At 36.9% G+C, this 19,672-nt stretch overlaps 1 protein-coding gene across 1 annotated transcript; it reads left to right on the plus strand.

Annotated features, from left to right (window-relative positions):
• Positions 1-457: 457 nt before the first annotated feature.
• LOC18441519 (AT-hook motif nuclear-localized protein 18) lies at positions 458-2,899 on the plus strand. Its single transcript, XM_006851745.3, has one exon. The coding sequence runs from the start codon at positions 1,327-1,329 to the stop codon at positions 2,248-2,250; it is 924 nt and encodes a 307-aa protein (XP_006851807.1). The 5' UTR covers positions 458-1,326; the 3' UTR covers positions 2,251-2,899.
• Positions 2,900-19,672: the final 16,773 nt, after the last annotated feature.

Here is a 19,672-nt window from a genome sequence, read left to right on the forward strand (position 1 = left end):
CCATCCTTCTGGCTTGGCAAAAGAATGAAATCTAGATGAGTTAAAATTTACCTAGTTTCTCTCTCTAAAACAATAGATAGTTTCTCTCTCTAACTTGAGAAATTTTACTACTGGCATTTGAAGGTTATTAAGCGTAAGAAGCGGAGAATGTGAGAGGCCAAAAATATGCAGAAATTACAAAAGAAGTCAATCAACCAGTGTTTTTTTATTTTTTTCAAAATTGTTTCTATCAACTCAAATTTTGATTTTTTTATATTTTTTTAGTTTTTTCACCAAGCTCTATGGCACTCAACAAAAAAGCTAACAAAAATGAAAAAAAATAAAATTCAGGTTAATCAAAAAATAATTTTGAAAAAAATAAAAATAACTGGTTGACCCATCTTTTCATTTGGTATTTAACTTAAAATTTTAAGATCCATAAGTAAATCACTGTTGAATGTATGGAGAATAGAGAGAGGGGGAGGGAGAGGGGAAGGATTTGGAGGAGAGAGAAAGAGAGACAGAAGAAAGAGAAAGGGGCCCACCCACCGCCCACGCGCACGCTATCTCGTCCGAAGCAAACCCATCATCCAAGCCCTCCCCTAACTCAATTCTAACCCTAACCTAACCCTAACCCTAACCCTAATCCTAACCCTAACCCTAACCCGAACCCTAACCCGAACGGAAAAATTCGCCTCACGCTTTCTCTCTCTACCCCTTGACTACTTTCTCTCCCTACCCCTCACTACTCAATCAAATCACTTTAGGTGAAGAAGATTTTGAGGCTTCGAAACAAAGAAAGCTGCTGCGACGCTACTGAGTTAGAAGAGAGCGTGTCGTTGCTTTCGCGCTGTACTTTCCTTTTCTCTCTCTTAACCCCGTGTCTTTCTCTCTCTAGGATTTCGAGAGTTTCACCGGCTCTCAAGAACTCTAGGCAATCTTGTCTCTCTTTCAGGAGGAAACCAGGCCCTTTATGACTGATATTTTAGGCAAGGCACTGTAAGTACTCTCTCTATAAAATTGTAATACTTTCTCTCTCTAAATTGCCATAGGTTTGTTTCTCTCTCTATGATTCAGAATAAGGAAAGCTTCTTATTATAGAAAGAGAAACTGGATATCTTCTAATTCCAGTTAGGGGTTAGAGAGAGAAAGAAGTAAGAGTTTCCTATCTTCGAATTCCCAAATAAGGGTGAAAGAGATAGAGAGAGTTCTGATATTTTCTAATTCGAGAGGTGTTAGAGTGAGAGAGAGAAAATTGTTTTCAATCCTGTAATTCTTGACAGGATTGAGAGAGTAGGGTTCTAGAGAGAGCATGTAGCATGCAAAAGAGGAGAAGAAAGAGAGAGAATGGATCCAATAAGTGCATCAGCTCATGGCCACTCGCTCCCGCCTCCCTTCCACACCAGAGATTTCCATAGCCATCACCACCACCAGCACCAGCACCTCCACCATAACTCGGAAGAAGACCAGAGTGGGAGTAGCGATCTCAACAGAGGGAAGAAGCGAGATCAAGACCCGAACACCCCAACGAATAACCATGAAGAGAACCAGAACGACTCGAACAAGGAGCTGCAACAATCAGGGGGAGAAGGCGAGATATCGAGGAGGCCGAGGGGCCGGCCGGCCGGCTCAAAGAACAAGCCGAAGCCCCCCATCATCATCACCCGGGAAAGCGCCAATGCTCTGAGAGCGCACGTGATGGAGGTGGCCAGCGGCTGCGATGTCGGGGAGAGCGTGGCCAACTTTGCCCGCCGCCGGCAGCGTGGGGTTTGCATACTGAGCGGGAGTGGCACCGTCACCAACGTCACGCTGCGGCAACCAGCAGCACCTGGTGCCATAGTGACGCTGCACGGCCGCTTCGAGATACTTTCGCTGTCGGGGTCGTTCCTGCCACCGCCCGCACCACCGGCGGCCACTGGGCTGACAATATACCTGGCGGGAGGGCAGGGGCAGGTGGTGGGGGGCAGCGTGGTAGGAGCGTTGGTGGCTTCGGGGCCAGTCATCATTATGGCAGCATCGTTTGGGAACGCGGCATATGAGAGGTTGCCTTTGGATGAGGATGAGGGCGCATTGCAGGTGGCGGGTGGGGGCGGCGGTGGTGGGATGGGGTCTCCGGGTGGGGGATCTCAGTCGCAGTCACAGTCTGGGCCGCAACAATTGTTGAGTGATCCGAACGCTCCGCTCTTCCATTCACTTCCGCCCAACCTTCTGAACAGTGTTCAGTTGCCACCTGACGCGTATAGTTGGGCCACCGGCCGCCCTCCTTATTGAAACCCTAGCTTCTCTCTCTCTAGTTCTTCCATTTCTTTCTCTAACTCATTGTCCTCCCATTCTCTCCCTCTCAATCTAACTCACTTCCAATTCTCTTTCTCCCTCTTTTTCTCCATTGATCCCGAATTTCTCTCTCACCCTTGCTTCGTTTTCTGAGAAGGAAGAATTGGAGAATATTTGGAGTGGAAGTGATATTTTATGGGGATGAAATTCAGTTTCAAGGGTGGGATTTGCAGGAAAATTCACAAGTTTGCCATCGGATCGAGCGCCCTCCTTTCCTTGTCTTCTCCATTACGGGACCTGTAAATGCTCCATGGTAATTCTCACAGTAGTTTAGAGAGACTGAAGAGAGAGAAAGAGAGGACGTCCAAGTTAGAGAGAGAAAGCTGGAAGCTTGGAAGAAGAGAGGAGCTCGGAAGTGGAAGAAGGAAGTTTCATTTGTGGTATGCTGAGTAGAACTCGGAAGGCTGCAACTATGGAGGGGAAAAGATTTTAAGTTGTCAATTGAAATGGGTACTCTTTTCAGCTCTTGTATCTTGACTTATTTTTCTTTCCTTTAAAAACAGTCTGGTTTTTGGGCTATGCCTTCAAACTCTCTCTCTCTCTCTCTTACTTCTTGTTCATTGGAGCTTCTAAGTTTCCCAATTCTGAGATAAAAGTAAGAAGGAAAACTCTTGTTTGAAATAATTTTCCCTCTGTAAATTCTTCCACGGACTGCAACTTGAACGATGATGGACCCAAAAACCTCAAACGTACTCTGTCTCGAAACCCTAACTCCATAGATTGATTTTCACCAAAAGGATGAAAATCTCAATCTATCTCTTCCTAATAATTATGTCCATTGAACATTTAGAGAGAAGAGTCGAATTTGCAGGAGTCTAGAGAGAGAGAGAGGACGGTTTCAACCATAAGTATCAAGTTAACAATAGAGAGAGAGAGAAAGAGAACGGCTGGTGGTGGCGAATTAGCTGCATGCAATTTGGCAGAGGAGTCCATGCGGTTAAAACACTTTCTCACTCCTCTTACGTTAGAGAGAGAGAGAGAGTTGGATGTGAATGGGTGATATTATTAGATGGGATTGTGTCTAAATTGAGAGAGATATGCTTAGGACATAAAGGCTGTCGAGGTACACGTGCACTTGTCTGAACGAGTTCCTTCCCAAGGACCCCGCCACAAAATGCCGAGACCCCCCCCCCCCGAGCGTTAAAGTCCCCGTGCGTCAGTAGAGAGAGAAAGAAGAGAAGAGAGAGAGAGAGAGAGAGAGAGAGGGGTGCAATAAGTGATGAGCAGTTTTGGCAAGGGGCAGGCATGGGTAGATGTCAGTCAGGGCTCTTTTCCGACACTCCCATTTTAATTCCATCTATCTATTTTCCCTTGTTTGGAAGGTCCATTTATTTAGAAATACTTGCGTTTCTCCACTTGAAATACTTCCGAAAAGTACTCCCAATTTTCCTTCCCTTCCCCTTCCTTTCCTTGCAGAAAACTCTCCTTAACCAAAACCTCTTTTCCCTTATCTCTAAATAGCCCTATTGCTGAATAAAGTTACCCGATCATCCAAACGAGGCCTATCCCAGCAATGGATTTTTTTGCATGAGAGATAGAGAAGAGAGTGAGAAAACAATTGTAGTCTTGTAGATTTCCTCTCTCCTCTTTTCATTCAAAACATTGAAATCCCATGTGAACTCCCTATCCAGAAGCATCCCTCGGATGTGGCATACCCTAATTTCATCAGATACATTAAACTCATGGTCAAGAATTTATATATTCCAAGCCAACTTCCTCCTTTTCTTTTCCCAGAATTATGTTTTTATTAAGATTTTTCTTTCGGCATAGAAATGATAAAGTTTTCTGAATTGCTTTCTTTTTTTAGGTAAGTAGATTGAGGAGGAGTCTGGTGTAGATTCCGAATGTTATTTTGTTAATTTTGCTATAATCATGTTTACATTGAAATTCACATGAAGGGATCGTTTTGGGCATGTCAAGTGTAGGAAATAAAGCTTCAAATAAGATTGAAAGAAGGGATCGAAGCTGCTTTTTTTTTTTTTCGTATTACTATTATGTAGTTTATTGGGTGTTGGTCCTCAACTCATGGTAGGAATGAAACTCAAAAAGATATATTGTGGCCCCCTCAAACCCTGACACCATCTTACCTTGAGCCCAATCCTAAGTCGTTTATGAAGTTCCTTGTGGATAGTGATGTTTGCAACAAGTTCAATGCCTTTCTTGTGAGAATTCATTATGAAAAATATTCCTTTTTTCCCAGGAATGCAAGTTTCACATTCATATTTGGCCAGCTCAGATGTAAATTGATATCTAGTACATACAGCAAAACCATATAAGCTTCAGATTTTGTTAACTAGGTTATGTCCACAAAACCTGTAATCGATATTTGCATTGTCTTAAACAATGGCATCCACTATTTTTCGTAGCCACTAACAAAGAAATAATGGTAGTGTTAAGTTTTTAGTTGTTATTGCTGGCCACAAGATAGTAGTATTTCACTTCATTCAACTGCTTGATATCAAATTTTCTTATCTAAAATGGAAATATTTCACAAATGAAAATATGTCACCCTCCTCATTTTTACCATTAAAGAGAGATAGACCTAGCTATTCAATGGTAAGTATGGATATTTGACAAATAAAATGCTTGTTACTAAGAAATATTAAGTTGTTGTTGTTCTTGTTTGTTTTGCCTGGCGTGGAGAAGACTGTAATTGGGCATCCAAAAGCTATTTGGAAATGCTGGAAATTTGTTTCAGAGGAAGATCTAATAAGGCCTCTACATAACACCTTGTTGGTGATATGATAAAATGTCAAGGGAAGAGAGGTTGGCCAGCATTAGGCTGCCGCAAGGATCGGCCCAGCTTAAAACTTGACATACAAATTGCAACCATATGGAACTTTACTGCTGTGGCTGTTGAAGACACACTAAAACACTACAGTCCTGAGTGTAATCTAAGCCATATTCTCAAATTCCTTGCTCATATCTATCTTAGTACCATCTTCCCCCTAGACTTTCAACTGAGCTCTTGAATGATCTCTTAAGCCAGCTACACAATGCTATTTTAAATATACGCTCGACATGAGATCCTAGGAAACTAGAGAACATTTTACAAATAAAACCGGTCTAGATAGATTAGCTAGAAACTTGTAGTTAAGGAATCTTACCATAGAAAACTTTACAGTAAGGTACAGGCTCAAGGCATAGGTTGTCACGGTGGCGGTTTGTCACAAGATGTCTAGAGTTCCATTCTACCAGGTCCCAGGTTAACTTTCAAAAACAAAGGGGTGGCGTGGAAGGAGGAGAGGGAGGGAGGAAGGGGTGGTCGGGAACACTGTGCACTTTTATCACAACCAAACACATTATGTTGCTAATGGTTTTCTAATCCTTTGTCAATACCCTTGGCTCATGTCTATCTTCTCTAGCATCTCTCCCCATATACTTTACATTGACCTCTTTGAGTAATCTCTTAGGCCAACTAAATAACTTCGAACCTGGAGATGATTTTCAAGACAATACATGTAGAGATGTTAGGTAGCAACTCGCAGATAAGTTGATAAATTTTTCAAAAACAAGGGTGGAACTCATCAAAGGTACACTGCTCAGAGCCAATCTTTTGTGCCGTAGGAATGATATCTTACCATTTGCTTGTTTTGAAGTTTGAGCGTTGGTAAGAAACATCTAATTTCATTGGAGGGGCACAAGGTTTTTAGATCCAAGAACTCTTCCAAAGGAATATTCTCTTTTGCAGGAATGAGAGAATTAAAGCATATCATCACTTGAGTATCAAAATCTCGTTCATTATTTAGGTCGCATTCGTATCTGTTGATGGAATCGAATACCATCACACAACCATTATATACGGGTTTTGGTAATCAAGAGACCTCCTCTTTCATGAATAGTTCATATGCCTTGGTTTATAGCTCTTTGTCCTCAGATATAAGTTTCTTTGTGTCTCCCTTTTCTTCTGTTAGACAACCAACACACTTATTCTCATTTTAGCTTGAGCTATGCTCCTCAGTAAACTTCTAAGGGTGATTATGAATATGGGTACGAATTCATTTCTTCAAATTTGAACAACTGATCTCATGACATTGTCTTCCTGTCAATATTGTAAGTAATGGTGCGTGATTTGGGGATAGCCAAGGAGCGCAAAGATTGTCCGAGTCTTTGTTGCTCCACCATTGCAAATATCCATCCTAAGAACTATTAGCCAATATAATTCTGATGGGACATAGTGCAATAATCTCTAATTTATTTGATCTTGTAATGCCACTGAGATCACAACTCTCTAATTTATTGGATCTTGTAATGCCACTGAGATCACAATTGAAAATTCATCACTCTTGAATGGTATAGGGAAACATGTGCTGAGTTTGGAATTCAAAATGGTCTGAAGACCAAGTCATGTCTGACAGACTTGGCCGAGTCTACCAAAGACTCGACCAGTTTAACATAAAAATAATTAAGCAATGGAATCCGGCCAAACGGGGCTGTTTCCCATTTATATGATGTTTTACTTGGAAGTCACCTGCGTTTTATAGCACTGCTCTAGAAATATTGCTCAACAGTGAACTTTAGATAGGTGTCTGGTGCCGCTTCTGTTTTCTCTTTCTTTCGTCCTGTTTTTTTTGGAAGTTTAAGTTCTTTCCTTTTATGTATTTTGGATGTGTATGCAATTAGGAATTCTCTTTCTTCTCATAAACTTATCAAATCTACCAAAATATAGAGGAGAAACACTTATTAAAAATTTCATTGAAATCGACAAGAGAGAGAATAAATCCGCCGATTTAGTTTCAAATGAATTTGTTTGTAGGCATAATATAGGTAAGTTTATTTATGATATGAGTTTCCTGCGGGAGAAGGCTTCAGGATTGGTTTTGATTGAGTAAGGTGGTTATATCTGTGTTATTGGAGGAAGATGTCATTACAGTGTTGATTCTTGGGGTTTACCTAGTGGCAACTTTTATCAGATTCGGGCTTGAAATATAATTGTTGTTAACAGTTCAATGCTGTCGAGTCTCATATTATTTATATCCTTGGTGTATGCTTTTTTTTTTTTTAATACTTAATGTTCTTGTAAATTGAATTTTAATAATTAATTGCTTCTTATACTTGTTCAAAAGTTGCAGGAACCAATGCGATTCTGCTGTTGATAATTTATAATCTCTAGTTTCTGATAGTTTATATAAAATGCAAAAATTGAAATGGAGATATAAATGGCTAGAATGTTTTTCATATGCTATGTTTTTGTTTCTTTGCTTGCCTTAAGTAGAATGGAAGAGGAAATACAAGTAAAAGAGGCCAAAGAAAGGGGAGACCATTTTGTATTTGAAGTTATAAGGGATACAATATACTGTATATCATATACGAATGAATAAAATGTCGGACGATGCTGAAATAATTTTAAATGGTTGCTGCCCAAGAAAAGTTAAAAAAGAAAATGTTTTTTCGTGTAGTTAAAAAATGTAGCTTGTAGGAAATCAATAACATGTAGTTTGTGATGTTCTTTTGGATATATTTGATAGTATACTTGTTCCCTTTCTTCTCATAATGGTGTTCAAGCATCCTCAACATCATTATTATTCACTCACTCTCTACTTGATATTCATCAAGATTTAGAGTAACAAGGTGTACAGCAAGAAACTACTATTCTGTTAGATTTTTTGAAATTTATTATGTTTTGATGGAAATTAGGGTTAAAGATGAGGAATCCCAATCAAATTAAATGCTGCAGAACTCTAATATGTACTACGATGGAGCTACTTCACAATATTAGATATTAGACTTCTAGCGTGTTTGTGTTTAGTTTGACTAGAACTCCTCATCTTTGGCCCCCATTTTTTATCAAGGAAATAATATTTTGCGAAACTTTTGGAACATGGTTACTTCCTGCTATATGCCTCGTGATACAAGAGCTTCATGAAGAACTTGGAAAGTGAACAAATAATAAGGAAGTTGAGAGAGCTTCAACACCAAGTATGTATGTGAACAAAAGGAATTATTTATATCGATCAAAATTGACCCAAAAGAGCATCACAAGCCACTTTTTTCGGATTTATCAGATGCCACATCCTTTTTTCTTTTTTTTTTTCCCTCCTCAATTAGAATCATGTGGACTCCATGGATACTCTTGGACATTTTATTATTCTTTGTAATATGTTGTGCATAACATTGCATGGATCCCATCCTTAAATACATAAGATTTTCCATTTTTTATTTTTTCTTGTAGCAGAGTTTCTCATACTATAAAATATAATAAAAAAAAAAGAAGAGAAGGCACCTTATAGAAAGAATTCTAATAGTTTGTCTCCATTGTATTTTTAGGAATTTGTATAAATTATTAGTAACTAGATATTATAAATTATTAATAGTGAAAGGCATTGGTTCCAGTTAGTGTAGATAATGTTATAGAGGTTTTTAAATAATTATAAGAATGTCAACTATACTTAAAAGAATGCTAAAGTCCTTCGGATATTTGGTACAAAACTTTTGAGTAATAGAGAGAGAGATTGTAAAAAAAGAAAAAAGGGAAAGAGAGAGACAGAGACTTCTAGACTGTTTCTTGCCTTTATTATTTACTAATGAGCAAAGATTCATAGACTAGTTAAAAAAATTTAGAAGGATTTCCTTCTTTTGAAATTTTTGACAAAATCTTTCCATGTTCATTGCTAGGCAAAGCTTGGTAAGTAAAATAAATGGGTTCGGGGCATCGGTGGTTACGTTCACAGATGCCTGGTCGTAGGTGTCAGCTTTTTGCTGCCAAATTGTTTAAAAAACTTTTATTTGGTGCTAGTCTATTTTTAAAGTGTAGACCCTATGGTCCACATTTTATTTGCACTACGTTTTTTACCACCTGGCTTCCAAGCAACCCCCATTTAATATTCTTTTGACACCTTTTTAAATGAGCTGTATTATTAACCTCTGTTTCATTCTCTCCATTATCAGGCTCTCTCCCTAATTCGTTCGAAGAGAGTAAAGGTTAGCTCTCTCTCTCCAAAGGGAGAAACCAGTGAACTCTCTTCTTTCTTGTGGAGATATTTTCTGCATGCATTCTGTTAAATTTAATAACATAAGTTTGCAGAGAGAGAAAATGTTTTGAAGCTCTGATCTCACTTGACTTTTCAGGTAACAATTGCTGTTACAAAAGTCTTCTATTATTTTTCTGTGTGAGATGTTTATGTGCTTCTATTTTTCAATCAATGTTAAACTGCCATTATTTTATCGATTGGAAGATTAAATTTTAGCTAGAGAGAAGATGTTCTCAATGGATGTATTCGAATGGATGATAAATTTTGTAGTAAGAGAGAGAAGTTTGTTTTAATTGATATTTGCAGAACTATATCAGTTGGAACGATATATCAGTATTTTCGAGACTAGTTTTGTACGGGTGTCAAAAGTATGTAACTCAATAACTCAAGAATTGTATTTTAGGCCGGAAGACCTTTGCACCTTAAAATTTTATCGAGATGGGAGCGTTTAGCACTTCGAAGACACGTCCTTGTGCCTCCAGATCCCCTTTTTTGGTCCAAAGTTTATATCATGATGTATAATTAATTGTCTGAGACCCCAAACAACCACCCGTGGGCTTCATTACCACCGTTAACACTTTGAAGTTTCCCCATTACTTAGCGGGTGAACCAAAATTGTAGTCAAACAGAAGCAATGGTTGTTTGCTAATTGTTAGTTAACTTATATATTATTCCCAATCGTATAACTCTCTCGTCATGGTTAAATCGTATCACTACTAGTTGCCATGGATGTTGCGTTGGTGGTCCTTTGATTGTCCGTAGTGCGTCACTATAGTTTTAGGTTTTCCTATTTTTTTCTCTAGATTTCTTTTTATTTTTCTAAAATCTATTACACGATATTTTGCTTTAGGTGTTTGGGTTGCTTGAGATCAATTTTTCCTTTGATAGGCAAATTGGTTTCGAGGTATTCGATTTGTTATAATGGAGGGCTCATCAAAAGAAGGGTGATCCAGTGAGTCTTGGTTCCCAGTAAGTGGTGATAGAGCTCAAGCCAACTGTGCATCGCTATTGGAAAACTGGACAGCTATAAATTTGAGATTGAGAGGTTTGATGGGAGAAATATTTTAAAATTTGGATATCAAAAGTTCAAGACATATTAGTACAACAAAGTCAACACATAGAAATCCAATAAATTAGAAACTATAAAGGATGATGATTTAGAACAATGGCATAAGAAGGTACTCATAACTATTCATTTTTCTGTAGTGGATTTACCATTTTATAGAAGAAGAGGAAAAGGTGGCAGATTGACGGGTGAACTTGAACTTATGCCAAACCAAATGACTCAAACATCGATTTTTCTTGAAAAGGAAACTTTATTATTTACGGATGCAAGGGGTATGAAGGTGTTGGAATACTTGAATGGGCTCAACAACATAATTTATTCACTCGATGAAATTAACGAATGAGTAGGATAAGCAGATGATGTTGCTTTGTTCTTGCTAGAATCATATAAGGAGGTGATGTTGCTTTGTTCTTGCTAGAATCGTATGAGGAGGTGATGTTGCTTTGTTCTTGCTAGAATCATATGATAATCCTTTTACTATATTATTTAAGGATGCAGGGCCTGAACCAACATTGAAGTTTGGGGTCAAATCTGGGCTGTGTAGATTTATCGAGAGCGACAATTCCATCAATGCGGTTGACACACTCGTTGCCTGATCGTTAATTACGGGCCGCGTAATACGCCGCTTAAGCCACCTATGATCTTACAATACGGTACAATTTTGGGGGCGGTGTGTCAGATGTGCAACGATAATGGCACCTTTGTCACATGTCCTTTTTTGGAACCTGCCCTGGCCGGTGGTCCGGCCCATCAAGGATTGTCAATGGTGGAAATGGTGTTGACGTGAGTGCCACATTTGGTGAGGTCATCGACCACTCATGGCACTCATCCTAATGTTAGGTGATTTGACATTTCATTCGACAGGTCCGAGGCCAGAAGCATTGCCGAGGCTGTCATCGTCGTCACAGTTTCGAGAAATCTTATGGTCAATCCGTACATCCTGGTCTTCCTGATTTTACCAGTTAGAGTCCGACGGTATTGTTAGTGTTACCAACGAATTTGAACTTGCCATTGCCTATAGTCACCACCCGTTAGTGCCGACACTCTAGGGCGTATGTTGACACACAGATTCGATGATCTGCATAAACATTTTTTCAAGTCCATTGAGACCTTCGCTGGCGACTTTTATAATGTAGTCGGAACTGCTTGCTATGTAGTTGTCTCCAAACTGGTAGTCCTTGGTTCTGGACTATTTAGTTTGGTCTTCAGGTCGTCTTCCAAGGTTTCAAGCTCTGCCATGTGGCTTGGATGTTGGGGTGTGGTTCATTTTAGAGGGACATATGATTGGTTCAGGTTTCAGGGTCCAGGGGTACTTCGATATTTCTACAGTTTTCTGGGGTGTCTACAAATATGAATTCAAAGTGGTTTCAAACTGCTAGGAGATTAAACTCAATAGACAAAGAACTAAAATGACGGTTTGGGCAACCCAGAGGATGACATTTTTTACTTGCCCTTGACGTCAGAAATTACGTAAGAGAATAAACACTACCAAACAACATTAAGGAATACAGAAGACCAAAGAAATAAGACACAACAGGGATGTTTCCTGCTGAAACACGGGATCTGGCACAAGCAGATCCTTGTACCAAAAGAAGGAGCTTTTTGGGCTAGAAAATATCCAAAGACATGTTAAAATCCAAAAATTTCAATTTTTGGAAAGGCCACAGTAAAAATATTGTTCTTTTCTTGATAGGAGAATGTAACAAGATAGGAAAGTATATCTTTCATGTAACAAGATAAGAACGTGTATATTAAACTATTGTATTACCAATATATACAATGAAAGAACCACCACAAGAAAAAGTGTGGGGCAAAATTATTTTTTCCAAGAGTTCATCTCTCTAAAATTTCTTTTTTGTATCAGAGCGATCATCGATCCCAATCTCATATTCCAAGTTTGTTGTTCCTCTATTGAATGTAAATTTTTCTCTCTAAAAACACTATTGTCCTTTCCATTACATATCTGGTTTCTCACTTCATATTTCCCAACCTACTTTTCCAATTTGTTTGCAAAATTCGTCCCTTGCAATTTTTCTCTCTCTCTTGAAAACAATGTCCTCTCTTTGTTCCAATGAATATTATATCCTCAATGCCCAAGTATCCCTATCCTTCTACCCTTAATATAGAAACTTTTGTGTTTATTAAGTTGACACATAACAACTATCTATTATGGGAAACTCAAATGCTCTCTCTCATTGAGAGTCGTGAACTTTTTGGGTTTATAAATGGTGATTGTTTTACACCAAGTCAAAAGATTTCTTCTCCTGATAATAAGATAAAATAGAAAACCCATAGTACAAATCATGGCTAAAATCCGACTGGCTTCTTAAAGCCTAAATCACATGGACATTATCATAAGAGTGTCTTGGCCTTGTTGTTGGCCTCATGACTTTTACAAAAGTTTGGAAATGCTTAAAGAATAACTATGTAAGTAATTCTCAATTTAGGGAGTATCGACTTACTCCGCAACTCCAACTCTGTAAGAAAGGGAATTCAGCCATATCAAATACATATGCAAATTCACGAGTATATGTGATGATTTGGCGGCTATTGGAAAACCCGTATTAGATGAAAATAAGGTTTTTTGGTTTTTTGATGGACTTCATAAAAAATATGAGAGTTTTACTACCACTATGCTTAAGCCTCTGATTCTTTCATATTCTAAAAATATATCTCTTCTTCAAAGCCATGATAATAAAAATCAGCCCCATTCTTTGAAATATAATCAGATCCAAATCGAAATATAGCCTTTGTTGAACAACAATATTTTTTTGGACCCAACAGAGATAACCAGAATTATAGAGGTAGAGGGAGGAACAACTTTGGTGGTCAACATTTCTTCAACTCTCGAGGGTGTGGGTTTGTTCAAACTAGTCAGATCAGTAATGTGGGTCGTGGGATGCCCCAGAAAAATCAAGAAAGTGGCGGTACATTTCCTATGCGACACATGGATTAAGGCTGTCAACAAGATTCTCAGATACAATAGTCAGTTCATACACCTTGGGAAAAATGTCAAATTTGTGGGAAACTTAGACATACTGCATTGAAGTGTTGGCATCGATTCAACCACACACACTAAGTAGAAGATATTCATCGGGCCCTTGTTGCATGACTATAGCTGATTCACAAGACTCGGAATGGTTCCCGGACACAAGTGCTTGTACTCATATGATAAGAGATCCAAATAAACTATTAAATCTTCGTCCCTATAGAAGCACATATATAGTCATGGTTAGGAATGGTGAACAATTAAATATTTCACATATTGGTGATGCAAATATTACTCTAGAGTCTAGAAAATTTAATGTTTCTAATGTTCATTTGGTGCCTAAAATGAAAAACAAAAAAAACAAAAAAAAACATGTTATCTGTTAGTCAATGTATAACAGATTTCCCTTATACTTTTTGAGTTCTCATCAAATGATTTTTTACATGCCTTTAATGTATATGGTCCCATAGGTCCTTCTCTGCGCATCACCAATGATAACTCTCCAACTTCTCTTATAAAGGGAGATGTCACCACTGCAACACCGATGCAAGATATACATGATGATGCAACACATAACTATGGCAATGAAATTGTTGCCACTCAAAAAACCAACTAATCTAATTTTTTATCAGCCTGAGTATCCTCGTTATCACATGGTCACAAGATCTCAAGATGGTACTTGTAGACCTTGGATTCTCCCATCCATGGCAGCAATCTCAAATGCTCCTACTTTCAAAGCTATTCCTTCTGAACCTAAAACTATTAAGTCTGTCTTCGGTCATCCGAATTCGCATCATGCGATGGGGGAGAATATTTAAGCCCTACACATTAATTCAACTTGAGAGCTAGTTTCACATCTTCCAGGTATAAATGTTATTGGTTCTCGTTGGGTCCATAGGACCAAATTGAAGTCTGATGGCAGTCCAGAAAGACTTAAAACCAGACTTATTGCTAATTGATACAATCAAGTTGTTGGAATTGATTTCTCTGAAATATTCAGCCCGGTTTTTAAGCCCTCTAGTATTTGGATTGTGTTGATCATAGTTATGGTGCGACATTGACCTATCAAACAGTTGGATGTGAAAAATGCTTTCCTGCATGGTTTTCTTAAGGAACTTGTATTTATGGAACAACCTCTTGGATTTGTTAGCTCAAAATTTCCAAATCATATCTCCAAATTGAAAGGAACTTTATATGGTCTCAAGCAAGCACCTTAGGCATGGTTTGATCGATTTAGTGCCTATTTAGTATTGGGGTTTTATTGTAGCATAGTTGATTCATCTCTACTTGTTTTTTGCACTACTCAAGGCACTCTTATCGTTCTCCTTTATGTTGTTGATATTATTTATATTTCTCGGCATACAAGTATCTAATTTTTCACGTGGGATATTTTTTTCTCACAACACAAATATGTGTGGGATCTTCTTGATCATGCTCAGATGCTCGATGCCAAACATATTCCAACACCAATGGTTCCTTATCCATCTCTTTATCGGAGCAGTGTTGGTGCACGTCAATACATTACCATAACACGGCCAGTCCTTTCCTATATTGTTAATAACGTGTCTCAATTTATGCATGCCCTTACAATTGCCCTTTTTCAAGCAGTTAAGTGGATTCTTCGTTATCTCAATGGTATACAATTATGTGGTATAAGAATCGTATATGTTAGTTCCCTTGAGTTATATGCCTTTTCTGACGAAAACTAGGCTGGATGTCCAACCATCCGTCGGTCAACTATTGGTTTTTGTACTTATCTTGGTTCCAATTGCATATTTTGGAGTGTTAAGAAACATTTGATTGTGCCTTGTTCCAATGCTGAAGCGGAATACCGATCTATGACATCCACTGCTACAGAATTGACAAGGCTTTCTTTCATTCTTCGGGATATTGGAGTGTCTCATCCTTAGCTACCAACACCTTTTTGTGATAATATTAGTACTCTCTACATGACAATTAATCATGTTTTTCATGCAAGGAAAAATCACATTGAGTTAGACTATCATTTTGTGCATGACAAGGTTGTTCTTGGATTGCTTATCACTCGTTTTGTTCCTCTCGCAATCAAGTCGCTGATATCTTCACTAAGCCTTTGCCACGATAAGTTTTTCGAGATCTTTGTTTCAAACTCGAGCTTCAAATGTCTCTCCAGCCTAGTTTTGAGCAAGAGTAATAGAAACAAAATCCAAAAATTCCAAATTTTGGAAATGCCACAGTAGAAATATTGCTTTTTCCTTGTGAGGAGAATGTAACAAGATATGAAAGTATATATTGGATGTAACAAGATAAGAAACTATATATTACATCATTGTATTATCAATATATATACAATGAAAGAACTACCACAATGGGCATAATTACTTTTTCCAAGAGTTCATCTATCTAAAATTTCTTTTATAACTGAGTTTCACTAAATGCCTCGCTGGATCGTTAGGTCCTCTAGAGTTCCGTGTCTGGCCGTGACTTGCTAGTTTAAAGGACGTTATTTGCTGGTTTTTTCTCAAACCTAAGTTCAACGGGCCCCACAATTGGTGCCAAACTGTTTACATGTGTATCTAGATGAAACATACTACAAGTCATTCTATATAGATATGTGTCCAAACAAAGTTAAATTCAAAAGTCGATAAATAAGGGTCCTTCAAATTACATATTATGAGAAATAGGGCGCAAAAGACTTCTTTCTCACAATTCGTTGTACTAAAATCGGCCAATCTAACCGTTAACTGGCTGGTTAGATCTGGTTGATTTTGGTTTAGGCCGATTTTTGTGATCAACCAATATTTTAAAATTTAAATAAAATACTACTTCAATTTTATATCAAATACATTAGAATGGTTTATTGGTTAGCTTTGATGATTAAGTTTTATATGAATCATGGTTCAAATCCTGTTGCCAGATGAGTCCTCTGTTATCAAATCCAATGCGCCATTTACTACTTAGTTGATAATAAAAAAGCGTTTATAATATATATAACTTAATTTTTTTCTTCATTTTCTTTTAAAAAAAAATTGCTCAAGTCGATTTTTTTAACACTATTTTAGTATTCTTTACATTATGGTAAAGATTAAAAAAAAAATGGTCATTGATATTCACTTTTATATTTTTTGATATTTTTCAAAAATATTTAAAAATACCACTAGGCACTAATCGATGCGTTAAAATCCATTTTTTTTATTAATTTTAAACTTCATTTGAGTGTGTTTTGTTTTAATCACATTCTTCATATGCTTTTCATATTTTAATAGATTCTTTTTGTATTTTATTTATTGTTTTCCATACTTGTTTTATCGAGCAGAACTTATCCGGTTAGAGTGGTTGAATCGGCTGGTTTACCGGTCAGGCCGGGTTAAATCGCTTTCAGGCCCATGTCCGGTTAACCGTTCCAGTTCGATTTTGCGAACATTGGGTAGACAAGTCGGCTTATGTTTGTGTAAAATTTAAAAGAAAATGTAAAAAATAGTAGAAAACTAGAAGATAGGATTTTCAAAGATGTTAAAAAATAAAATAAAATAAAATAAAAATAAAAGTAAATAAAATAAAGTGAAATAGAATAAGAGGAAAACAAAAGAAATATTGGAGGTTGCACCCACAGATCTGGCACCTAAAGTTAGCGCCCCAATTAGTTGAAGAAGATGATTATTGCTCCACTATCAAGATTGCTGATCCATATGTTTTATTTGCAGTTCAAGAAAGAGTTATGTCCTGGAATTTTCCTCTAGGGTTTAGGATTTGACTGAAAGGTTTGTTCTTCCACTTCACCATGGTTTAGGAGTTGAAGGAGTGGAACTGACTGGATGACTTCCAGTTGCCGAGCCTGAGGTATCGGCTTCCAAGTTCTTTCTTTTTTTTATTTTATTTTTTTATTCATTATTTCTATAATAAGTCTATTTTATTTATTTTTCTTTATGACCTGTCTTCTTTCAGAATTTTACACAATCCTAAGTCGGCTCAGCTAAGGATCTTGAAGGATAGGTCTTTTCAGATTGATCTATTCATATATTTGAATTGGCTGAACCCACCTGTTCTGAATTTTAATATTCAAGTTTGGACACGATCGTGGACATATGAGGATTTAATTAGTCTGGCTATTTGCAAAATCACATGTAAAAACACATGCTTCTAAAGTGATTTTTGAAGGTGTATTTCATTATATTACAATAAGACAATTACACGAAATCACTCTACACACACATCATCTAAATTTATTTATTTTTTCATAAAGCTTGATGTTTCCAACATCACTGGAATATTTACAAAAAATAAAAAATGTCAAATATGGGGTAGTTTGATATTTTTAATATCAGACCCCTCTAAAAATAGGTATGTTTGATATTTAGGGTATTAGACTACCTTAAAAATCATAAAAAAATTTTAAAGATGTTATTTTGATGTTTGCAACATCGAACCATAATCCAAACTGTAAATGAATAAAAAACATATATATATATATATATATATATATATATATATATATATATATATATATATATATATATATATATATAATTGCCAAAAAAAAAAAAAAAATTGTGGACCAAAAGGTAACTCTTGAGAACATCTCATGTCCGTACGTGAATTTTCCACCTACATGAAACTTGAAATAAGGGTACGTGTCCTCGTGCTGTGCGAGAGTTCAGAAAAGGGCATAAAAATCTTACCACACACGGTTTTGGTATGTCAGCGGACTCACCAAAAACAAGTGTGTCTCCTCATGGATCAAACGTTCATCTTAGGGATCCACGTCAAAAATATGCTTCGACTGCACCTCAAAATCGATGGTGGAAAACTATATTCAAAATTATGAATTTTATTTTAAAAAAAATTAAAAAATTCCAAATTCATAGTCATCATGTTAATTGAGATTAACAAGTCTCACAATTTTGAATCCATCTAAAAGATGAATTTTGAAGGGAGGCCAGATGTACAGTTAAGTAGACCGACTCACCAAACACTTTTCCATTCTTATTTTCCGACAATTCCTTCTCTCTTCTATATTTCTCATTATTGGAGTGTACATTTGATGCGTGTGTTCAACAATTTCTTTGTAGATGGAATGGTTTATTCGCCAACGAGATAAACTCTCATGGGAAATGGACTATGGTTACGGTGGGTACCATTTCCGATCACCCAGAAAGAGGACTCGGACTCCGTTCCCACCAAAGTCTCAAGTTACTAAAAAAAAAAGAGAAAAATAAAAAAAGGAAAAAAGAAAAATGAGATGAAGTCTCATTAATCGTTTAACAACGAAATCTATGAATTTTTTGGGAAAGTCCCCCACAGTTAAGATATAATTTCATTTTTTTTTTTTATTTAAATTTATTTTTACCTGAAATTATATATATATATATATATATATATATATATATATATATATATATATATATATATATATATCCCAAATTTCAGATAAAACTATTTTTAAATTTAAAAATAGAAAATAGAAACAAAAAAAAAAATTTAACCATTAGATGCAGCATACCATCTAGGGGTGGCAATGGAAGCGACTAGACCCAACCTTGGGTCCATGTATGGGTCCAAATTTTGGACTTGAAAGGTTGCGTCCGCGTCCAAAACCTGGACCTGAATACTGTTTGGGTCTAGGTCCAGGTCCTGCCTAACCCAACGCGGACCCGACCCGAATAATATGGGTGTATATGAGTATTTATAAATGTTGCCAATATGTTTGTTTCTTAGGAATTTCCAAATATTATGTAATATAGAAAGGAATGTGGGTGCTCATAAATGTTGTGCAATACTGAAATGCCGCGAGTAAAAAAAAGACAAAAAAAGAAGAAGAAGAAGCTCATAGTCATAGCACACATGTTTCACATAAACATTAGGATGGCAATGGTCCCAACCAGACCCAGGACTCGATGGATAGACCCGACCTTGGATTCGGGTTCAACACCTCGACCCAAATATTATTGTTTTTCCAATTGACATCTCTTCTTTTAATTCACGGGGAGTGTGACCCCTCCCCAACAACATATAAGTTATATGTGACTCAACTTTTAACCCATTCGATCTAAATCAAACAACTACGATTGTTCATACCACAATGTCATGTCAAATACTATTTTATTTTTCATTTTTTTCTACAAACATTTTTTGATGAAATTTTGGGCATCCCATCATAACATTAGGGTGATCATTGAAAAACTAAAACAAAATAATTAAAATAAATGACCAAAATGCCCCTAAAATTTGTTGGGGTATTCTGGAATTTTTTCATCGCCTGAGATATTGTTTATTAGTTTATCATGTTCACCCACGTCGGATCTATGCATCTTTCAAATTTTTTGTAGAATAAAAATAAAAATAAAAAAACTATGA

The sequence above is a fragment of the Amborella trichopoda genome, chromosome 9 (assembly GCF_054954075.1).
Source record: "Amborella trichopoda isolate Santa Cruz 75 chromosome 9, AtrichopodaSantaCruz75HAP2 v2.0, whole genome shotgun sequence".
NCBI lineage: Eukaryota > Viridiplantae > Streptophyta > Magnoliopsida > Amborellales > Amborellaceae > Amborella > Amborella trichopoda.